The sequence below is a fragment of the Sceloporus occidentalis genome, unplaced genomic scaffold (assembly GCF_023333645.1).
Source record: "Sceloporus occidentalis isolate IW3139 unplaced genomic scaffold, rSceOcc1.0.p SCAF_5, whole genome shotgun sequence".
NCBI classification, from domain to species: Eukaryota; Metazoa; Chordata; class Lepidosauria; order Squamata; family Phrynosomatidae; genus Sceloporus; species Sceloporus occidentalis.
In genome coordinates, this window is record NW_028316985.1 from 178,907,448 (window position 1) to 178,926,409 (window position 18,962).

The 18,962-nt window shown below is 40.1% G+C and overlaps 1 protein-coding gene across 5 annotated transcripts in view; it reads left to right on the forward strand.

The window, feature by feature from the left end:
* Positions 1–18,962, forward strand: part of CCDC158 (coiled-coil domain containing 158) — a 39,151-nt gene extending 20,189 nt beyond the window's left edge. For all 5 annotated transcript variants that reach the window (XM_089526302.1, XM_089526300.1, XM_089526304.1 and 2 more), the window contains 15 exons: positions 1,316–1,798; positions 1,934–2,123; positions 2,829–2,981; positions 4,297–4,409; positions 5,616–5,774; positions 7,440–7,532; positions 8,270–8,392; positions 9,074–9,237; positions 11,598–11,651; positions 12,512–12,571; positions 13,856–13,917; positions 14,171–14,380; positions 15,403–15,426; positions 16,785–16,886; positions 18,803–18,962. In XM_089526302.1, coding sequence (XP_089382428.1) covers positions 1,316–1,798; positions 1,934–2,123; positions 2,829–2,981; positions 4,297–4,409; positions 5,616–5,774; positions 7,440–7,532; positions 8,270–8,392; positions 9,074–9,237; positions 11,598–11,651; positions 12,512–12,571; positions 13,856–13,917; positions 14,171–14,380; positions 15,403–15,426; positions 16,785–16,886; positions 18,803–18,879 — 2,067 coding nt within the window. In that variant the 3' untranslated portion in view covers positions 18,880–18,962. The remainder of the gene's footprint in view (positions 1–1,315; positions 1,799–1,933; positions 2,124–2,828; positions 2,982–4,296; positions 4,410–5,615; positions 5,775–7,439; positions 7,533–8,269; positions 8,393–9,073; positions 9,238–11,597; positions 11,652–12,511; positions 12,572–13,855; positions 13,918–14,170; positions 14,381–15,402; positions 15,427–16,784; positions 16,887–18,802) is intronic.

Below are 18,962 nucleotides of genomic sequence, written 5' to 3' on the forward strand. Positions count from 1 at the left end.
ATCTGGAAGCATATGCCACTCTTAGACCAACAAAGGGCACAGGAAACCACCATTCTGTGGGTCGGACACAGCTCTTTATAGGCTCCCCATCCTTCATGCAGCAGTTAAACATTTTAAAAATCCAAATTGATGCTTTATTAAAAATCTAATTGGAAATGGACAAGGCAAGAACAGTGAGTTATATCTCTATAGAACTATCCCACTATGAAACTGATATGCCATGTGTGTGACTGGTTGGATGGACTGGAAGCATTTTAGAGAATAATCTGTGATTATTTCTTCAGCTGCCTGTTGATGGCATTGTTGCTTTATGGTAAAAGCAAAAGTGGGATGTGTATGTGAGTTTAATGGTAGGAAAATTGGAATCATTGGTCTGAACCTGGTATCAATTAGAATGGCTCTGGCCACTTTAGCTTTTACTAGAACAATTATTAACTCTCATGACTGTAAGTAAAAGCTATAGAACAAAGCAGTGGAGCAGCATCTGCTTGAACTGATCTGAGAAGTGTAGTTCAAGTGTGATGTAATGGTTAACATGTTTGATTAGTTGTGGGGAGCTGGATTCAAATCCTCATGCAGCCACAAATCCATTGGTCATTACCTCTCTGAGTCTAGTCTCCCTCCATAGATCTGTTGTGGAAATGAAATGTATAATGAGGGCATGTAAAGTGGTGCCTGTTCTACACTAAGTTAATCTGTGTTTTGGAAACAGTATAAAACCTTTCAGTTTGGGTTAGTTTTCAGTAATTAAAATGGAACAGGAATTGAGGGTATGTAGATGAAAAATTCATTTGAATTTTATAAGGCTTGAATATATCATAAATCTGTGAAAGAAGTATATGCAGGGGATTGGAAGGATGGGATGACTAAAAAGTGCCACAAAGGTGCAAAAGGACAGAGCATTTGTCTGGTTATAACTCCCTAGAAATTTTTCAGATAATGGATCAGTCCAGGCTCTAACACTGTCACAGAGGACTGGCAAGCTCTGTGTACTAGTAAGTATCTGTGTAAATAGGGAAGCACATGCTTCCCTATTTAAAGGAAAGATCTGGCTGGACATAGGTGAGTTAAGTTGGAAGTGGCACAATTGACAAGTGATTAGTAAGTTTCCAGATAAAAGAGTTAATTGGCAGAGATAACTGACAAAAGCATCAAGTCTATGCTGAGTTGAAACGTTTGAGTAGAGTGGAGAAAAACTCATCCACATCTCCTCTCGCTCAGAATTGCCTCTTCCCTTACCCTAATTATACTTAAATTTGTATAACATCCCTTGGTTAGTGAAAGCAATTAGGAAATGCTTTTTCCCCCTCCCCAGATGTCTGCCATTAAAGAAAAGAACGAAAGTATAGAGAAAGTGGCCTCCATGACTGCCCAGCAGGAGTCAACCAAAGAAATGCTCCGCAACGTTGTAGAAGAATTGACAGAAAAAAAGATAAGCTTAGAGGCAGCAGAGAGACAAGTGTCTGAGCTGACATTGTGCCTGCAAGAGAAGGAATCAGTGATTGAGATGACAAATGAGGAAATCCAGAAGCTTCGTGGGCGAGTGGATGGCAAATTACATGAGCTCCAACAACTGAAAAATGAAGGTGATCACCTACGGAGTGTGCAGTCAGAGTGTGAATCCTTGAAGGTGCAGCTGATGGAGAAGGAAAAGGTGGTTGAGATCCTACGGAAGCAAATCGAGAATATGACCCAGATCATAGGCCAGCATAGCCGGGCATCTGGTGCAATGGAGGTAGAAAATGCTCAGCTTTTGAAAGAGGTCAATGACAAGAAACTGGAAATCCAAGAATTTAAGGTTTGTATGTTTCACTGGATTCTAGGGCAGGGAGTAGTAATTCTTTTTAAGGAAAGAACTTTGGTATTTGTCATGGGATCTTAGGATCAGACTACTCACAGTCATGGGGTATAAGAATTAGTTTGCTTTTTCTAGATTTTGCAGGACAAGAAAGACTGCCACCTCCGTGAGTTGGAAGCCAGCCTGAGTGAGATGGAACTGGAAAGAGTGAAACTGATGAATACAAACTCTGAGAGGCTCCGAGTACTGAAAGAGATGACACTGGAAAGAGAGGAGCTTGTTAATGAAGTAAAAATTAGTCGCTTTGAGCTTGCTACCCTTGCAGGTTGTTCATTCTTCTCTATTGATGCTATTTTAAAGTAATCATTCTGCTGTATGTATATAGAAAAGCAGGACAAAATGCAAAATCAAATCAAGTGATAGAAGATAGAAAAGAGAGTAGACGGATGGAACTTAAGAATGTGGGGGGAAAGAGGATGAATCAAAATAGAAGAAGGGGCATTTGGGTGGCAAAAATAGGTTTGGGAGAAAGAAGGACAGGTAAGAAATAAAATGAGTAGTCCTGGAACATTGTTTCCCAACCTGATGGTTTGCAGGTTGGACTAAAACCACCCTTATTGTCCAGCCAGCATAGCTACCTTTGTACCTTTAGTCTGTGGCTGAATCTGCACTGCAGAAATAATGCAGTTTGACACATCTTTAACTGCCATGGCTCAATGCTATGGAATTCTGCTATTTGCAGTTTTGTGAAATATTTATCCTCTGGTGTTTCAGCAAACTACAAATCTCAGGATTCCATAGTATTGAGCCATGGCAGTTGAAGTGGTGTCAAACTGTATTATTTCTGCAGTGCAGATGCAGCCTATCTTACATCTGCTGCATTTCGTAGCATGCTTCATCTGAAACTTCAAATAAGGATTTTTCTCAAGTGGTCCCTGAGATATCTGCATTGACTTCTTATTAATTTCACTCACATACATTCACCAATACATTAATTCCATGCCTCCATTCTGATTCTGTTGCCTTACAGAGGAATCTGAAGTTATAAAAAGTGACTTCCGAGAAAAAAGTGAAGAGATGGAAGCTGCAGTGAACAAACTGAAGTTACAACTGAAATCGGCTCAGATTGAACTGGAACAAACAAGGGCCACCTTAAAGACTATGGAGGGGTCTGATGGCCATGGTAATCATGGGATTTATTTCTTTTTTGTAGAATTGTGTTGTTTTTCCCATTATGAGGGATGCAGCTTATAAAGTGGCTTTATTTCTTCATTTGATGTTTTAATACAGATTTTCACATGAATGTTAATGAATCAGAACTGAGCATTCAGTGTAGAATAGTAAAGCAACAAGGTTGGTGGAGCTAATATGCCTTATAGCTAGCATGACCAGGATCAGTGGGCCCCAAATAGTTGGCAACCATTAGAAATGTCAGAAACACTACAAGATTGCAGTGTAGGTGGGTCTGTTTACTCAGGTTCCACCACTCAGTTCTTCCCTTCGAGAAGTATATTATGATAATTGTTACTGAATGGTAACTTGGGGTTTTTTGGAGGGGGGGGGTTGGTGTAGAAGGAGGATTGTCACTAATTTTAGCCCCAGGCTTTCCCCCCCTCCCTGTTTAAGGTGCATCCAGATGGGTAAAAAAATAATAATCTCAGGATGTAGTGAGACTTTGTTCTTTTTGTTTTGATCATACCTGCATATTCACAGGTTTGCATCCAGTCTCTTTCTTGCAATACCACTGGTTTCCTTCTCCTTCCATTCACCCCGTCATGTCACATCCAATCTCAGGCAACATTTCAGAAATGAATTTTCACCAACTTCCACTGAAAGCAGCTTCCTGTGAAATGCATTGGGTTGACCTATAAACTGACAGGCAACTTGAACATACACACACATCCTTTTTTGCTCTCTCTCTCTCTCTCTCTCTCTCTCTCTGTCTCGGATCTGTGTTTTGGAAACATTAGCTGTTTTTACTTGGTGGTCATCTTTATTGCTTCCAAGACAATCCAAACACATAGGCAAGTACAGATAAATTTCGTTTCAGAAAATAGTGGCTTAATTTAAATCTACCTTGGGAGTGGGAATTAAAAGTCTTTTGTAATCCTGAGAGGTCCCAGAAAATACCTAAGATTGAGATAAATGTCATAGGGATCTCCAAAATAAAATCAGTTTATACAGATACAAAGCCTGCAGCTTCCAGAGACACTTTCCCTATCTGGAAACACCTTTACTTTTAAAAAAGTAACTCTTGGTTTCATGCTACAAACTTCCTTAGAATGCTTTAAAGAGAAGACTAGAGTGGCATGAAAGCGATTTCAGAAAGTTTGGCTGCTAGTAATTATTTCAGACCACTAGAAGAATCTTATTTTGGCCAGAACTAGAAGCCTTAGGGCATGTCTGTACTAAAAAACATGGTATAATACCTGCGGAAAATTTTTTATTGTTATCAGACCAAGATGACACTAACACACTGCAGTTACTCTCTTTTATAGCCATGAAAGTTGCAATGGGGATGCAGAAGCAAATCACAGCCAAGCGAGGTCAGATAGATGCTTTGCAGAGCAAGATTAAGTTCTTGGAGGAAGCGATGACCACTGCAACTAAGGTCAAAACTGCTAAAATACTTACTTTAGATCTGTCTTTCTTAGTGGAATGGCCAGGCCAAATTCTATAATGGCAAGACAATACTAGAAAAAAGGGTTGTTGTTGTAAAGTTGTCCCAGGTATAAGCATACAATTTTAATGAAAAACGTCACATTTATTTGGCTCATAGTGTTTGTTGCAGATCTTCAACTACCTTTTTATAAATTCCTCTGAAGGAATTTCTATGTAGTTTTCTTTTAAGATAGATCCCTGTATTTATTAAATGAGCTTATTTTTCCTTCCAAACTGGAAAATCTCAGCATTGCCTAAGAGAATGAGTTTGTTCAGATGTAACACTAAAGTCAATGCAACTGTGAGGAATTTAGGAGTTTTTGCTCCTGTTTTACACAGGTTGTTGTGTCTTCCAAATGTGGACAAAGCTAATGAATCTTAAGTGGAATGATACCAGTTTTAAATCATATTATAGGAAAGTTATTTAGGAAGGTGACTTGTTTTAATGAAACTTAGGCCCGATACAGATGGGCAGGAAGTGGCATGGCAGACACTGCATGGCGGCAGCGTCATCATGGCGGCGCCCATGTGGAGAGGATGCCACCATGATGATGCCGCCGGCACAAACCAGAGTTCTGGAGTGTGCGGTTGCTGCATGCTCTGGAACCCTAGTTTTGGTGCCAACACGTCGATTTTGAGCGGTGTGTCTCGCACCTGAGGCTTGATGCAGACAGTCTCATACTGCTAAAATATGGTTTGATCTTATAAGTAAACCAGGTCAGTGTTGGCATAACATACAGACTATTTGAAATCCATATAAAAGTATATTCGTTGGACGAATTATAAAGAGAAGAAGAAACCATTTGAAACAGCAGCTTGTCGATGTTATGGTCGTTTAAAAAGGAAATTAGTGAATCCCAAAATAATCTTTCTGAAGTTGTTTGTTTGTTTGTTTTTTAAAATCAGTTCCCTTTGGAAAATGTTTTGAATGAAGTACTGAGTTAGGACCAGTTATCATGTCCAGTTATAGTACTGCATTCAGTCACAAACTGTTTATGCATTGCACTATAAAATTGTGGGTCATGGGATCATAGTCTTTCCTAGTGTCATCAAATTTTTGTCAGAGGTTTAGATTGTGAAATTCAAATCTGAGAATGTAAGTTCTTGGAAATTTTAATATCAGTCTTATTTTAGTCTTTTCATTTCGTCCATGTAGGAGAAGCATTATCTGAAAGAAGAGAGAAATAAGCTAAACCAGGAACTTACCTGTATGGCTGCTTTAAACACAAAAATGGCCAGTGAGCTGGAAATTCTAAAGTCACAGGATAAACGCTTGAAAGAAAAACTTGCCACCATGGAAGCAGCACTGGATAAGGTATGTTTCTTCACTCCATCTGTTTATTTCCAAAATTGGCTCTACTGTTAAACAGAGGGCAGATTTAGGAAGCTGTGAAATGCCAATCTATACACTGGACATCACCCAGCTAAAGTTAATTGAATTCAATTGAACTTTGAAGTGATACACATCATAAACCAAAATTTTTCCAAGGAAAGCTACCAGCAAAATTGAGAACCTGTGTGATGTGCTGGCTTGACTTCTACTCTGGAGACCAGGATTCAAATTCCCTGGAATCAGCCATGGAAACCCACTGGGTGACCTTGGACAATTCACACTCCCTGAGCCTTGGGGGGAAAAGAAATGGCAGTGGCAAACCCCCTCTCAAAAAACTTGCCAAGAAACTTAGGATAGGTTCATCTTAGGGTTGCCTAAGGGCAAACCTTTTCTGAACAAATCTTGCCAAGAAAACTCTATGATATGTGGTTCCCTTAGGGTTCCCATAAATCAGAAACAACTTGAAGGTAAACGACAAACAACAAAATTATAGAAGTAGATAGCTAGGCCAGATGTGTGATCATTTATGTTCCATAAAGTCTTAGGCCTTATCTGCATGGTCAAAAAACCCTGTGCTCACCCCAATGCTGGTGCTGTCCCTCCACAGTGTATGGCAGTTTCTACTGAAATACCACAGGTTTCCCTGTTCAAGAGACTTTTCCCCAAAGCTAGCAAAGTTGTTGAAAGCCTGCTGTTTCCACAAAATCCTGCGGTTAGTGTGAAGTATTGCAGTGTGCAGACAGTATGGGCCCAATTTGAGCAGGGAAAGGGAATTACCTGTCCCTGGAGCTACCACTGCCTCACTACTTACCTGCAGGTGCTCCATGGACAGGCCTCTGAATGAGAAAATAGGCCAGAGGGACACACCAATCACATGGCAGGGGTTTCTGGAGACCCTTACCATGTTATCAAGGGGTCCCCCTACCTTCTCCTCTCATTGGTCACATGAGTGAGCCCACCGTCTGGAGGAGCAGTGCTGCACTGGGAGGCCTTGCATGTGAGAGACATGATGACTCTGAGGCCAAGGATCGAGACAGCCATGTTGATATAGAGTCAGCCCAGCTGTCCCATGCAAACAAAACTGCATCACCACACCAGGTATACCCCAGGATGTGCAGCCACTTTATGGTCAATCCAGGGCCAGTTCCAGAGTTTAGTGCTCCAGACTGGCCCTGGACATACCAACCAGTGCAGAAAAGTCTTGGTGACTTGTACTCAAAAAAATTGTGTTCAGAGGTTGGATTGGCACAGACCTCCCTTTCAAAGCCACATTGATCTTCCTCTTCTAAGAGGATCTTATCTGATTCTGATCTGGTAGTGGAACCATACAGATAGGTCATAGAAATAAGGAGAGTGCTTGCCCATGTACCCCTTTTGATGTTAACATCAAACCAATGTCATTCCTACTTTCTTCTGAATGAGGCTGACAAATGTAGCTGCTGTCATCTCATAAGTTCTGACCCTCAGTGTGCTAGCAACCATAGCCTCAGATAATTGAATTCCAAACTGGTAGATCAGTTTTAGGTTTCTGAAAACATTTCTATCAAGATACAAAGAAAACCTTTTAAGTGTTTCAGATGTTACTGACAATGCTCAAATCAAAGTTCCATCATAAAGCTTAATAGACCTTAACATTGTCCCACACAGGCTTCTCTGCAGTTTGCAGAATGTCAATGCATTATGCAGCAGCAGGAACAGGAAGCTATGCGCTTCAAGCTTCAGCACGCTTTGGATGTAAAAGTAAGTCTGCTTCAGTGAGGTGGACTGGAAGCATATCATTTTTCTTTAATATAAATAAATTTAATTTTCAAAATCAGATTGTTTCCTAGTGTGGAACACTTTTGTGGTATACCTCTGTCAGCTAATTGTTATGAATCTTGTTCGCAAATATATCAAAGGTAACATAGTCAGATTGCACAACATCTCACATCCTGTCTCTTACAACACTTTTACTTCTAATTTATTACCAATGAATATTAGTGTCTCATGAAACACAGGGGCTGAGCAGACGGGCCAGGATAGCACAGGCTGAGCCCATGGTATTCTGGCCCAGGTGCTCATCCAGGTTGGCACGGGAATGGATAAGTGTTTGCATGCTTGTCCCCATGCTGGCCCGAGACCTCCTACTGGTGCACACTCTTCTCTTGCCGTGCCATTGTGCCTGCTGAGAAGCCCCCTGTTAATGTGTTTGATGCTAAAACAGGACAACGGGCTGGGGGGGGGGGGACATAGGTCTGACCTGTGCAGACAAGCCCATATACTACCCTTCCCTTATTTCTGCCTAGATACAAGCATCCAAGTTTGTTGCAGGGCCCAGTACATGTGTTGCAGTTTTCATTAAGCAGGCTGTAACTGATACTGGATAGCTGTTTTAAATTAGAGATTTATCTTCTACAAAGGAGAGCCTCACATCTCCTCTTCTGCTTTCCATGCTGAGTTCCTTTATTCTGCTTACTCATAACAACTCTCTTCCACAGGAATTGCAGGGGCCAGGATATACATTGAGCTCCTCTTTGATGAAGCAGCGGCATTCCACATTGCCACACTCCCACCCCTCTAGTGCCCCAGCATCCCAAGCCTTTGCAGGCCACATCTCTCTGGTAAATATCTGTTCTATAACATAAAAACTTTATTGGAAAGCTGTTGCCGAGTTCAGCAACAAGTAAGTTTCCTAATATACTAAGAATCTAGAAAACATGCTTCTTCTTTGGATTTTTTTAAAAATAAAAAATACATCTTTGGAGCAAGTCTATTTTCATTTCCAATTTTGTAAGTAGTTATTCTGTTTTTAATTTATCTCAAATTAAAGTGTATGATTGAAAAAACCCTACCACTAAGTTGTTAATGTCTTTACAATAAAGGTACTGTATTTTTTTAATAAAGATAAGTGGGAAATATATTAACTGACTATGGCAATAATCAAAAATAGTATAGGCTGTAATCCTATGCAAATTTACTTGTGCGTAAGTATTGCTGAAAACCAGTATTGCTGGCAACATTTGGACAGGCATCTAAGGCTTCATAAACAATAGTCTGTTTCTTTAAGCTGCGGATGTGCACCATAGCTTTCTTGCTTCTTGCGTGCTGCTTTGTTACTAAAACCTGACTCACGTTGTCAAATTTCCCCATTTCAGAAAATATAAAATGAAACCACACTCTGCTTTTAACAAATTTTCTTTTAACCAAAGAAAATGTTTTTTGTTTGTTTGTTTGGGTATATTTCAATAACATCATAATACAAATATATGTTGTCATTTTTTCCCAATCTGTATTTCCACTAGATACCATCCAGATCTAGTTCAGCTAAGGAAGATCCATTACGAGATTTAAAGCTACTTCTTCAAGAATTACGAAGTACAATTGATGAAATCCCCTCTGCAATTCTCCCCAGGAGAGAATATGACAGTGATACTGACTCAATTACAGAAGGTGTTATCAATGCATTGTAAGGATGTGCAAAATGCTACAGTTTGCCTTCAGGAAAGGGGGGGGGGGGGAGAAATTTAGGCCTGGGACATACCGCCTGAAAAGAGCAGCCTGCCAACGGCCTTTTTTCCTCTGTAGGGAAGCTGCAGCCACCAAACCGTGCGGCTTCCCTGAGGAGGAAAAATAATCAGTGAAAGCGGGTTCTGTTTAAGCTGCAGAGGCGGCGTAACAAGTGCGCCAATGGCACACTCATTACGTAAGTGCCGCGTGGCAACCTGCGGATGCCGTGCAGCGCTTATGTAACAATGGCGGTGCCCGTGTATACAGGGCATTGTCATTTTTATGCCGCCCATACATTCTAGGGTTAGGGACCATGCGGTTGCCGCGCGGTCCCTAACCCTAGAATCAGCAACGGTATGTTGCTTTATGGCGGTATGTACTGCACCTTATTTATATATTTAAGATAGCTATGTTCTTAAGGTATCTATATGAGAAGGTCTCAGGGTGACATAGAATTACAACAGTTTAAACAGGTTGATTCCAATTTTAATTAAAACAGTAAAATATGAATAATATAAAAATGCATTAAACAAACATAACAAATTAAAACAGTTTAAAAGCCATGTAGAAATTGAATAAATAAAATCCTTAGGATTTAATGAAAAGTCATGTTTTAACTTGGCTCTGAAGTGAAGCCAATTTCAGTGCCAATTCAGCTCCTAAGGGGAGGGCATTCCATTAGGGTGCCATAACAGAGAAAGCCCTCTCCCACCTCCTCATATTGCATTGGTGGGAGACAAAGAGGGCCCCTCTAGCTTCCCTCAGTCCTTGGGCATGCAAATATATAGAGAGGCACTCTTCCAAATATTGCAATTCATGGGAGTTTAGGATTCTAAATGTTACCATCAGGATCTTTAGTTCCGATTAGAAGCCTATTGACTGCCAGTGCAGTTCCTTAAAAACCAAAATGACTAAAATCTGGTAAATGTATGATTTGAGGTGCCTGATTTTGGAAAGGAATGATCCATAGACAAAGAAACCTTTGGCTCATATGGTACATGGAAGGTCTTGTGGTCTTTGATGTGGCAATTAAATATTCCTCACATGCTGACTCTGGGATAATAGACTAGTAAACTGCAAATTGGACTCACAGCAGACAGGAGAAGAGGGTGGGTGAAGTACCAAACTAACTGGTGGGAGATGAGAGGTCTGCAAGTCTGTTAGTCATTTCAAATTAACTTGAAATTTAGGCAGCTTCACCTTTGAAGGTTGTATAAATTTCTTCCCTGGTTTTATTCTGTCCTACTTGTACTTCACTTTCTTCTCTTTAATTCTTTCCCTGCATTCTTTTGGATCATGTCGAAACTTCTTTTCACAGTCTCCAGTTTCTAACCTCTCTTGGCCTAGTTAGATTTTTGTCAGCTTTTCCCCTAAGCTCCAAGTTCTTCTGCCATTCATTTATCTAAATCCTTTATCCTGTATTTTCCCACTCTATGATCTCAATAGTTGACAGCCAAACTACACGTCACATTTGAAAAACTTTGCATGCTTGGTCAAACGTACGAATACCATAATGTGTAGTTTGGCCCTTTGATATCCCATGATTCTCATCTGTCATTGAAGACAACTCATCCGATCACTAATGGAGGGTTCTCAGACAGGTCTAAGTCCACACAATATAGCGCATTAGGTTTGGCAAATCAATGTAGCTTCCATATCTACTTGTTCCATTATTTGGGGGGTGGAGGTGGTGGTGCAGGCTATTGTAGTGATTTCTTGGATCTGCACTAGCACTTTATGAAAGTGGTTTTAAAAAAGCAGGACATGGTTTGTTTTTGATGAGCAAATTTTCTCCATTCTTTTAAATATTTTCCCTTATGAGTGTTGTCATACAAAAGTGCCATTTCACTGATACATTATCACTCTTGTGTAAATAAATAAATAAGAGAGAAAAGAGGAGAAGAGAAGGAGGCATTTTTGTTATGATATATCTCAGGATTAAAAAGAAATCCACTCGATGTTGGGGAAAAATATTGCAGTGGTACTGATAATTGCAAGAAACTAGACGATAACTACAGAAACATTGGATACTTTAGAAAAACATGAGACCTGCAGGAACAAATATTGCCTCCTCAGGATACATTTGCCATCTGGAGGCATTCTATGGATTTATCGCTGCTGCTACAAAATCCTTCAGTGTGTTACTGTGCAGATAGGCACCATGTTTGGGATGAAGACTTCATAATCCTCTTTTTGTCTTGTCTCAAACCAACTGTTTTATATGTAATTTATTTGAAATGACTCTAGCTCTTCAGGGTAGGAAAGACTAGGAATTTAAACAAGCACCTGTGGTGTGGTTTGCATTTTTCCCCCATGCAGAGACCTTGCAAACAGAGAATGCATTGGCAGAAGAAGACATGAAACCTACAGCAGGTGAGGCAGTTAAGCTGAAGTACTCCTCCTCCTTTGAAGACTGAAGTACTGTGACACAGCTAGGCAGAAGAACTATGAGATTTCTTTTCTTTTCTAGTATTATGTATTTTTGATGTAGCAGTTGTTCTCCTATCTCCTAAAGACTTATGGATTACTGCTAAGGTGTACACTGTACCTTCAGACATTAGTTATTCCCTCTAAATCCTGTTCTATGGAGAGTCCCAAAGCTGGAATATTTACTTTGGGAGGCCTGCAATTCTCAGACTCTATCAACCACTATGGCCAACAGATGCAATTCCCTCCAACCTCCTCCTGTGCTTTAGAGCCCAGTTATATCCCTCTCTTATGATGCTTCCACCATGACAGAAACTATTCTCAGCAGAAAAGTGGGCTTTGTTCCAGGAACACGCCTGTGGCAGTTGCCTAGATGACACACCTCCCAGATCCATTTCTTAGGGAAGCTACTCTCCCCGAGCTAAAAAAGAAATTAGAAATGCTTCAGCAGCATCTGTTCTGAAGTATCCTTTGACTAAGTGTTTTGTGGCCAGATTGGAACCTGTGCCTCTTTTTGCATTGCTTTTAGACTTTACATCTATAGTACTTGAGCAATTCTCTTAGGAAAGGGCGTTACCCTGGTAGAAAAAAACAGTCACATTCTTTGAGCTGCCTTTTTTCTTTTTTCTTTTTTTTAATTTAAAACTATATATTGAATCATCCTTTTTTCTCCTAAAAATGTATTTGACCCAAGAAGGCAGGTGCTGGAGTCTTGTCTCTCTATTTTTGCCCCTAGCATCACAACTTCTGGCATGTTTATATGAATTTCCTTGCCAGCTTTAAAAATGGACTTTCTCTCAATGCAGGGAGGCTGCAGTCAGAGATTTACCCACAGATGTTACCCTGAGGCAAGATGCTTTCAGCAGGTGAGAAACAATGTCTTTGGTCTAAATATCCTGGCATTAGACATTTATCGCTGCTTATTATTTGGAGGCTTGCTTTTCCACAAGAAGTAAATATTTTGAGAAGAAATAGTTCATTACTGAGCCAGTGGAAACAATAGTGGCAATCCCTTGACTTGTTTGAGTGGAAGCTTCATGTTGTAATGTTATGTCTTTAAGATTTTAGGAAGGGCAACTTGATCTTCCCCAAATCTCCTATCTGTCTGTCTGCCTTTACCCAGACTACACAAATTCTACAGTTATAGTGTCTGAGATTATACAGAATTCTTCTTGGCCAGTGTCCCATGGTTGCTAGTGTCAGTTGTACTTCTGAGTGGAATCTAGAGGCATACATATCCCACTGAAGTGCAATACATAAGTAGAAATGTGCTCCCTATTATAAACTCCTTTGGCCCTTTCAGAACACTCCTTGGTCAGTATCTAGACTTCAGCACTTCAGTAGAGCTCCTCCTGAGGAAATGGTATCTGGTGTAAGCAACTTTATAGTACAGTATGCAAAGGGAACTTGCAGCACATTGAGACTAATTGTGTGAAAGAAGTAGCATAAGATTTGGAGACATGTTTATGCTACAACTTCTTTCACTCAGTTGATCTCGAAGGTGTTGCAAGATCCCTTTGCATACTGATATTCCAGACTGAGACAGCTACGTCTCTGATTTATAACACAGTGTATTTTTTTGGTCTCTTAACATGTGCCATGGCTTTTTCCTTCTGTCATAAAAACACTTCCATGAATAGATGAACTCCTTGTATCACCCAGAGAAGACATGACAGTAATCTCTAGAATATACTGGAACCCTGGAGTTTTCTAGCCATTTTTCCTCTACCTGTGTACAGCCCAGACAGCTCTTTGACAGCTGAATTTGACAAATTCACAGAGGGAAAATGTTTATAAAGGACTAGAACCTATAACAACAAAATAATATTTCCATGTTCATAGGTAATATACTTCCATGTATCAAATGTGGCAAACAGAGAAATAAGTGAGGACTATTAACTTTCGTGCCATGCTTGTGAGCTTTCAGAAGCATCTGGTTGGCCAACCCACTTGAAAACAGAAGGCTGGAATAGCAGATCTCTGGTTCTGAGCCAGCCAAGAAGTTATAATATTGCTATCGCCATGACAAGTTTGTAATGGTGTCCTTGTGTATGCAGAAATATGGTCTTTTGCATTTCAACAAATATGTTGTTTTTATGGATGGATTTCATGCACAATCACTGTTAATTCTATACTTTTTTTGTACACAGGGAGCCTTTAACGTTACACACTGCAGACCTTGAAGACCCAATCCTCTCACTTGCCTCCAGCAGTAAGTTTCCACTGGTTGCATTAAGCATTGCTCATACGTTTGGCACTGAAGTTTGCTGAGAATTAGGTGTGAGAGATCTCTGCCCCATCCCTTCAAAAGGCAAATCCCATAGTTCCCGAGGACAGTGGCAATGACAGTTATAGGTCATAGGTGCTCTCCTCAAAGCAGTGCTATATGTGTTTCTACTAATAAGGTTTTTATTCTGTTTATTCAGCTGCCGTTTTTATTTGTGTGCTGCTTTTATTGTATTTAGCACCTGAAGCGATCTTCAGTTCTACTCCTCGGTATACCTCTTCGAAAAATCTGTCTCCAGAGGAGAGGTACAAAGATAGGTCTCCTGTGCATTCTTTGCTAACTGCACCACTGGATGACCTTAAGGCTTCTTCTGCACCCTCTTTGGAACGTCGATCCAGTCTGAAGAAGAGCAACTCCCCTGAAGCCACAACCTCAGCTGCTTGTAAAAGTAAGTGCTGAGCAGGGGAGAGGATTAGAAATAGTGGGGAAATGTGTTTCTCCAGTGTAGGGATACCCTGATGAGAAAAAACCTGGATTGATGAGAAAATTTGCACATGATTGCTATAGCAGAAGTAGTATCACTTAAGACTTATTCTCTGTATGTAGTTGTTTTGCACAGAAAATAGCATTTTCTGTGTAGAAAACAGCATTTTTTTAATTGGGGGGTTGTACGAAAGATACTGTTTCCAGTGCTATTTCCTGCACAGAAAATGCTGTTTTCTACAATTTAAAAAATCACTTAAAACCCACCTGTGAATATTGTGCAAAGTAAGTCCCAAACTGTGATTACTCTTTTAAAAATGTGGTTTTTGAGGGAAATTGCTAAAACAGCTTGTTGCTTCCTTTGAGAAGTAAATTAGTGAAGAATTGCATCCTTAGTGCGAAGTAATAATCAAAACAGTAAAAAACCACCGGCGAAAAGGAATGTTTGCCTTTCTTCACTAAGTCTTATCAGCTTTAAGGCTTTCACAGGAATCCTCTGGTATAATAGTATTTGATTCAACATCCAAACAGTGTGCAGGATTTTATTAAGAGGCGCAGATCCTGCTCACAGCCTCAATGATCCAACTTTCCTGGATGTCACTTCTATTTCTGTGTCAGTGTGCATAGAATTCTGTTATAAAAGGCTTTCAGTGTAAATTAATGGTGCACTATTGTGCACAACTTACCTAGGAAGAAGACAAATGGAATACAGTGAGATGTATTTCTGAGGAAACATTCAATTAAAAAAAAGGCAAATTGGCCACTGTGTAAAACGTGATCCAAACAAAATTAAAGGGGATGGTATGGTCTGTGCATCTGTGTAACAATTACAAAGTCCGTAAGGTTTGCCATGGAGTGATAGAGTCAGTGGCAATGAATGCAATTAGATAGCTATCTATCTAGCTAGTTAGGTGTGTGTCTGTGTTTGTGCTTTGACTGTAAAAAGAAAAAGAGTAATCCTAATTGATTTTTTTCCCATCTAAGCAGATATCTCATTCAGCACTGGTTCTTGTAAGTATAATTTTACTTCTTTAAATATATTCCATTGCATTTCTTTTGGAAGGGAAAACTGGTTCTGAATTCACAAATCTGTTCTCATTGCTGAAATACAGGTCACTCTTCTTCGTTGAATAAAAGGAAAAAGAAAGCTGACCGTTATATCTTTTGCTCTGTAAAAGGCTTTTGCACCTTCAAGGGTCACATGAGTTCAGAGGCTTGTGGGCACCTACTTTGTGAAACAGATCTTGAATTTTGGGGATTACTGTTGGGGTGGGAGAGCAAGACTGGAACTCGCCTTTCCTTTCCAACTACAGTGTTGATAGCCCTGATGAACAATAATAAAAATTCATTTTTAAAAATAATGAGCACAATTCTTCATATATTTTACCTCGGTAACCTCTGTAGCACAGCTAGAGAACCTATAGCCCTCCAGATGTTGATGAAGTCCAGTTCTCTAAACAGCATTTCCAGCAGCAAAATGTGACAGAACTAATAGTTTATTGATATGTAGAGGGCAAAAGTTCACTACCCTGGGTTTACAACATCTCTGAAAGCTAGGCAAGCAGGATTATTTCTTTTTACAGATGGGGGTGGGGGGTGAGGTTGGCCCTGAGAGTGAAATGTCTGCTTGCCTTGCCTTCGCCTCATTCTCCAAATGTGGAAACACTTTCTTCCTTTCCTTGTTTCATATTGGATTTCAGTACTTCTTACATTGAAATTTGTACACATTTATTTATTTTTCCTGTAAGATTTATTAAATAAGCAAATAATAAATTTTATTTGTAATTACACCTAATTTGTGTAATGTTCCCCACTGATTAAAGCAGATTGTATGTATTTATGTATGTATATATTCAGTATTGTATGCTGTGATATTTTCAACCCCTTCAAAGCCCTTGGTCTCTGTAGTTTACCAGTGAGGCACAACCAAATATTCCCTTCCTGAAATGTTTATTGATCCTGAACAATTACACCCCTCTGAAAGTCCAACTTTCTACCCATGGGGTCATTCATGGTGTTAGGATAGTCATGAGGCCTTTAAGCCTTCTCCTGCAAGACTAGCAATCTTTAGGTTACACCAGGATTAGTCACCAGGAGGAGGATGAACCGGGGCAGGATCAGGTTCACCCTTATTCTCAAGTCTGCATGGTAAGCTTGAGGGTGACTCTGTGAAAATAGCTAGGACTTCGCAACTATAAATCTGCGGATATTCTGAATCAGGACATCTAGTAGTGGCAAGTGTTAACGTGACACCAATAATAAACTGAATTATCAGCTGGTCTAGTTTCAGTGTCTACAGCACTACAGCAGTGCTGCTTGCAGATGAATATGATTTACAACTCTTTAACAGTTTACTTTTTTGTCCAAAGCCATGCAGATAGAGGAAGCCAATGGAAGTACATGCAGGAAGCTACAGAACAAGATGGAGAGTTTGCAAAACCTTGTGGAAACGCTGCAGTTGAAAAACCAAGGTATGGAAATATGGCACATCACAAAGAGATCTTAAATGCTTGGACTGTTCCTGGCCTTGCTATGTATTGTTTTTTTTATATACAGAGAGTCACACTTTAATCCAGAGATTCGCAATTTGATTCCCTTAAAATATTTTGGAATACAAAATTTACAAAATCCATGTTTAGCATGACCATTGTCAGGAATGGCGGAGTTGTAGCTGAAAACATCTGTAGGACAGCAGGTTGCCTGCTTTGCTGCTGTTCATGTGTGCTTTCAAGTCATTTCAAATTTATGGCAAACCTATCATGGGGTTTTCTTGGCAAGTTTCTTCAGGGGGAGGATTACCAATTGCCATCCTATGAGGCTGAAAGAGTATGACCTGCACGGTGTCACCCATTGAGTTTCCATGGCCGAATTGGGATTTGAACCTTGGTCTCAAGAGTCCAGCACTCAACCCACTACACCATGCTGGTGTCTACCCCTGCTTTAGCTTCCCATATACTTATTAAACAACTGTTGAATGAGACCCTTTTCAAATTACTAAATAGCTCTCACCAGTGATACGGTGAAGAATGGAAAAATCATTTTTTTAAACTAACATGATTTTTCTCGAAGGTTATCTTGTCTCCTCAAATATTCCTGGTGTATGTATAGCAAACTTTGAGTAGATGCAGCATCTACAGGCAAAGGAAGGCTCCTATGATCCTTTGCTGGCAGATTATTGAATATTGCAGACCGGAGATGGGAGATAGAGATGCTGGTGCTTCAGTGGAACGGAGTTTGCAGTGTTGGCTGGATGCTACTTGTGCCACTATGATGATAATGCCTTCCAACATTGTGATTGTGTGTGTGCCTTCAAGTCATTTCCAACATATGACAGCCCTATCATGGGGTTTTCTGGAGCCAAGAGTGTGTGACATACCCAAGGTCACTCAGTGGGTTTCTATCACTAAGCGGAGCTTCAAACCCTGATCTCCAGAGTTGTAGTCCAATAATCAAACCACTACACCATGCTGACCCACAGTTCTTGCCTTTAAAACTAGTGGGAGATGACATTGTCTCCATCAACACCTTTTTCTGCACCTACAGTGCCTTGCTAATATCTGTAATTTTAAAATTATTTTAATTTTTTTTAAAGGCTTAGCCAGACCTGCTTCAGAATGAAGCACTGGCTGTCACTCCTCTACCATCTTTCTTAAGAAGTGAAGGTAGACACTACCTCTGCTATATATTTGACTGCCTGTTCTATGCTTGAGCGGAATCTTATTTCTGGGGAAGGCTTGGGATGTAATTGAATAATAAAACTAATAATCATTAGTTTAAATATAATGGCACAGATACTCCAGGAACACTTAATACGTAGGAACTGATCCTGCCAGACAGGAACCATTGAGGCATATGTTTAACAATTTTAAAAAGAAAACCAAACTCGAGACCTGGAAGACCCCCACGGGTGGCTCTGGCTTTGGTACGGTGAAGTCAACCTGACATACAGAGGAGTGTATATCCACTAATATCCCCAGCTGCCTTTATAATTCAGCAGTTTTACTTTCAGGCAGCCTACGGCTAGATTGCATGGAGTTTCACAACTTCTTTCCCATGCTCAGGCAGTTCACAAAGTGTTATTGCAGGTAAACCTCTGTGGAGTTGGTTAAGAGTACCTTTTCCTATTAAAGCAAATTCCAACAAGAGAAACCCTTCCCATTCCAGATATTTCAAGCAGCCTTCCCTTTGGAGGCTGTGCAGTGCATGAGTACATGCATCCCACAGAATCTTCCAAGGTTTGAGATCACAGCTGCTCTAGTCTTGCCCCATTTTTGGCTCAAAGAAGTAATGTAGTTGTAGTGACGGCAGTGTAGTATTAATGACCTTTTTGCAGAGGAATTATTTAATGTGTGCTGTTAATGACCTTTTCCCTCAATGGTACTTTCAGCAATGTCTACAATGATCAGATGCCAGGAAAAGAAGATTGAGAAAGCAAAGGAGAAGGAGAAGAAGCTGTCCAAATGAAATGTAGTGCCATTTTCAATGTATCTTGATTGCACTCTGTTGAATGGCAGGTTGAACGCCTGCTGCTTATTTTAATAATAAAA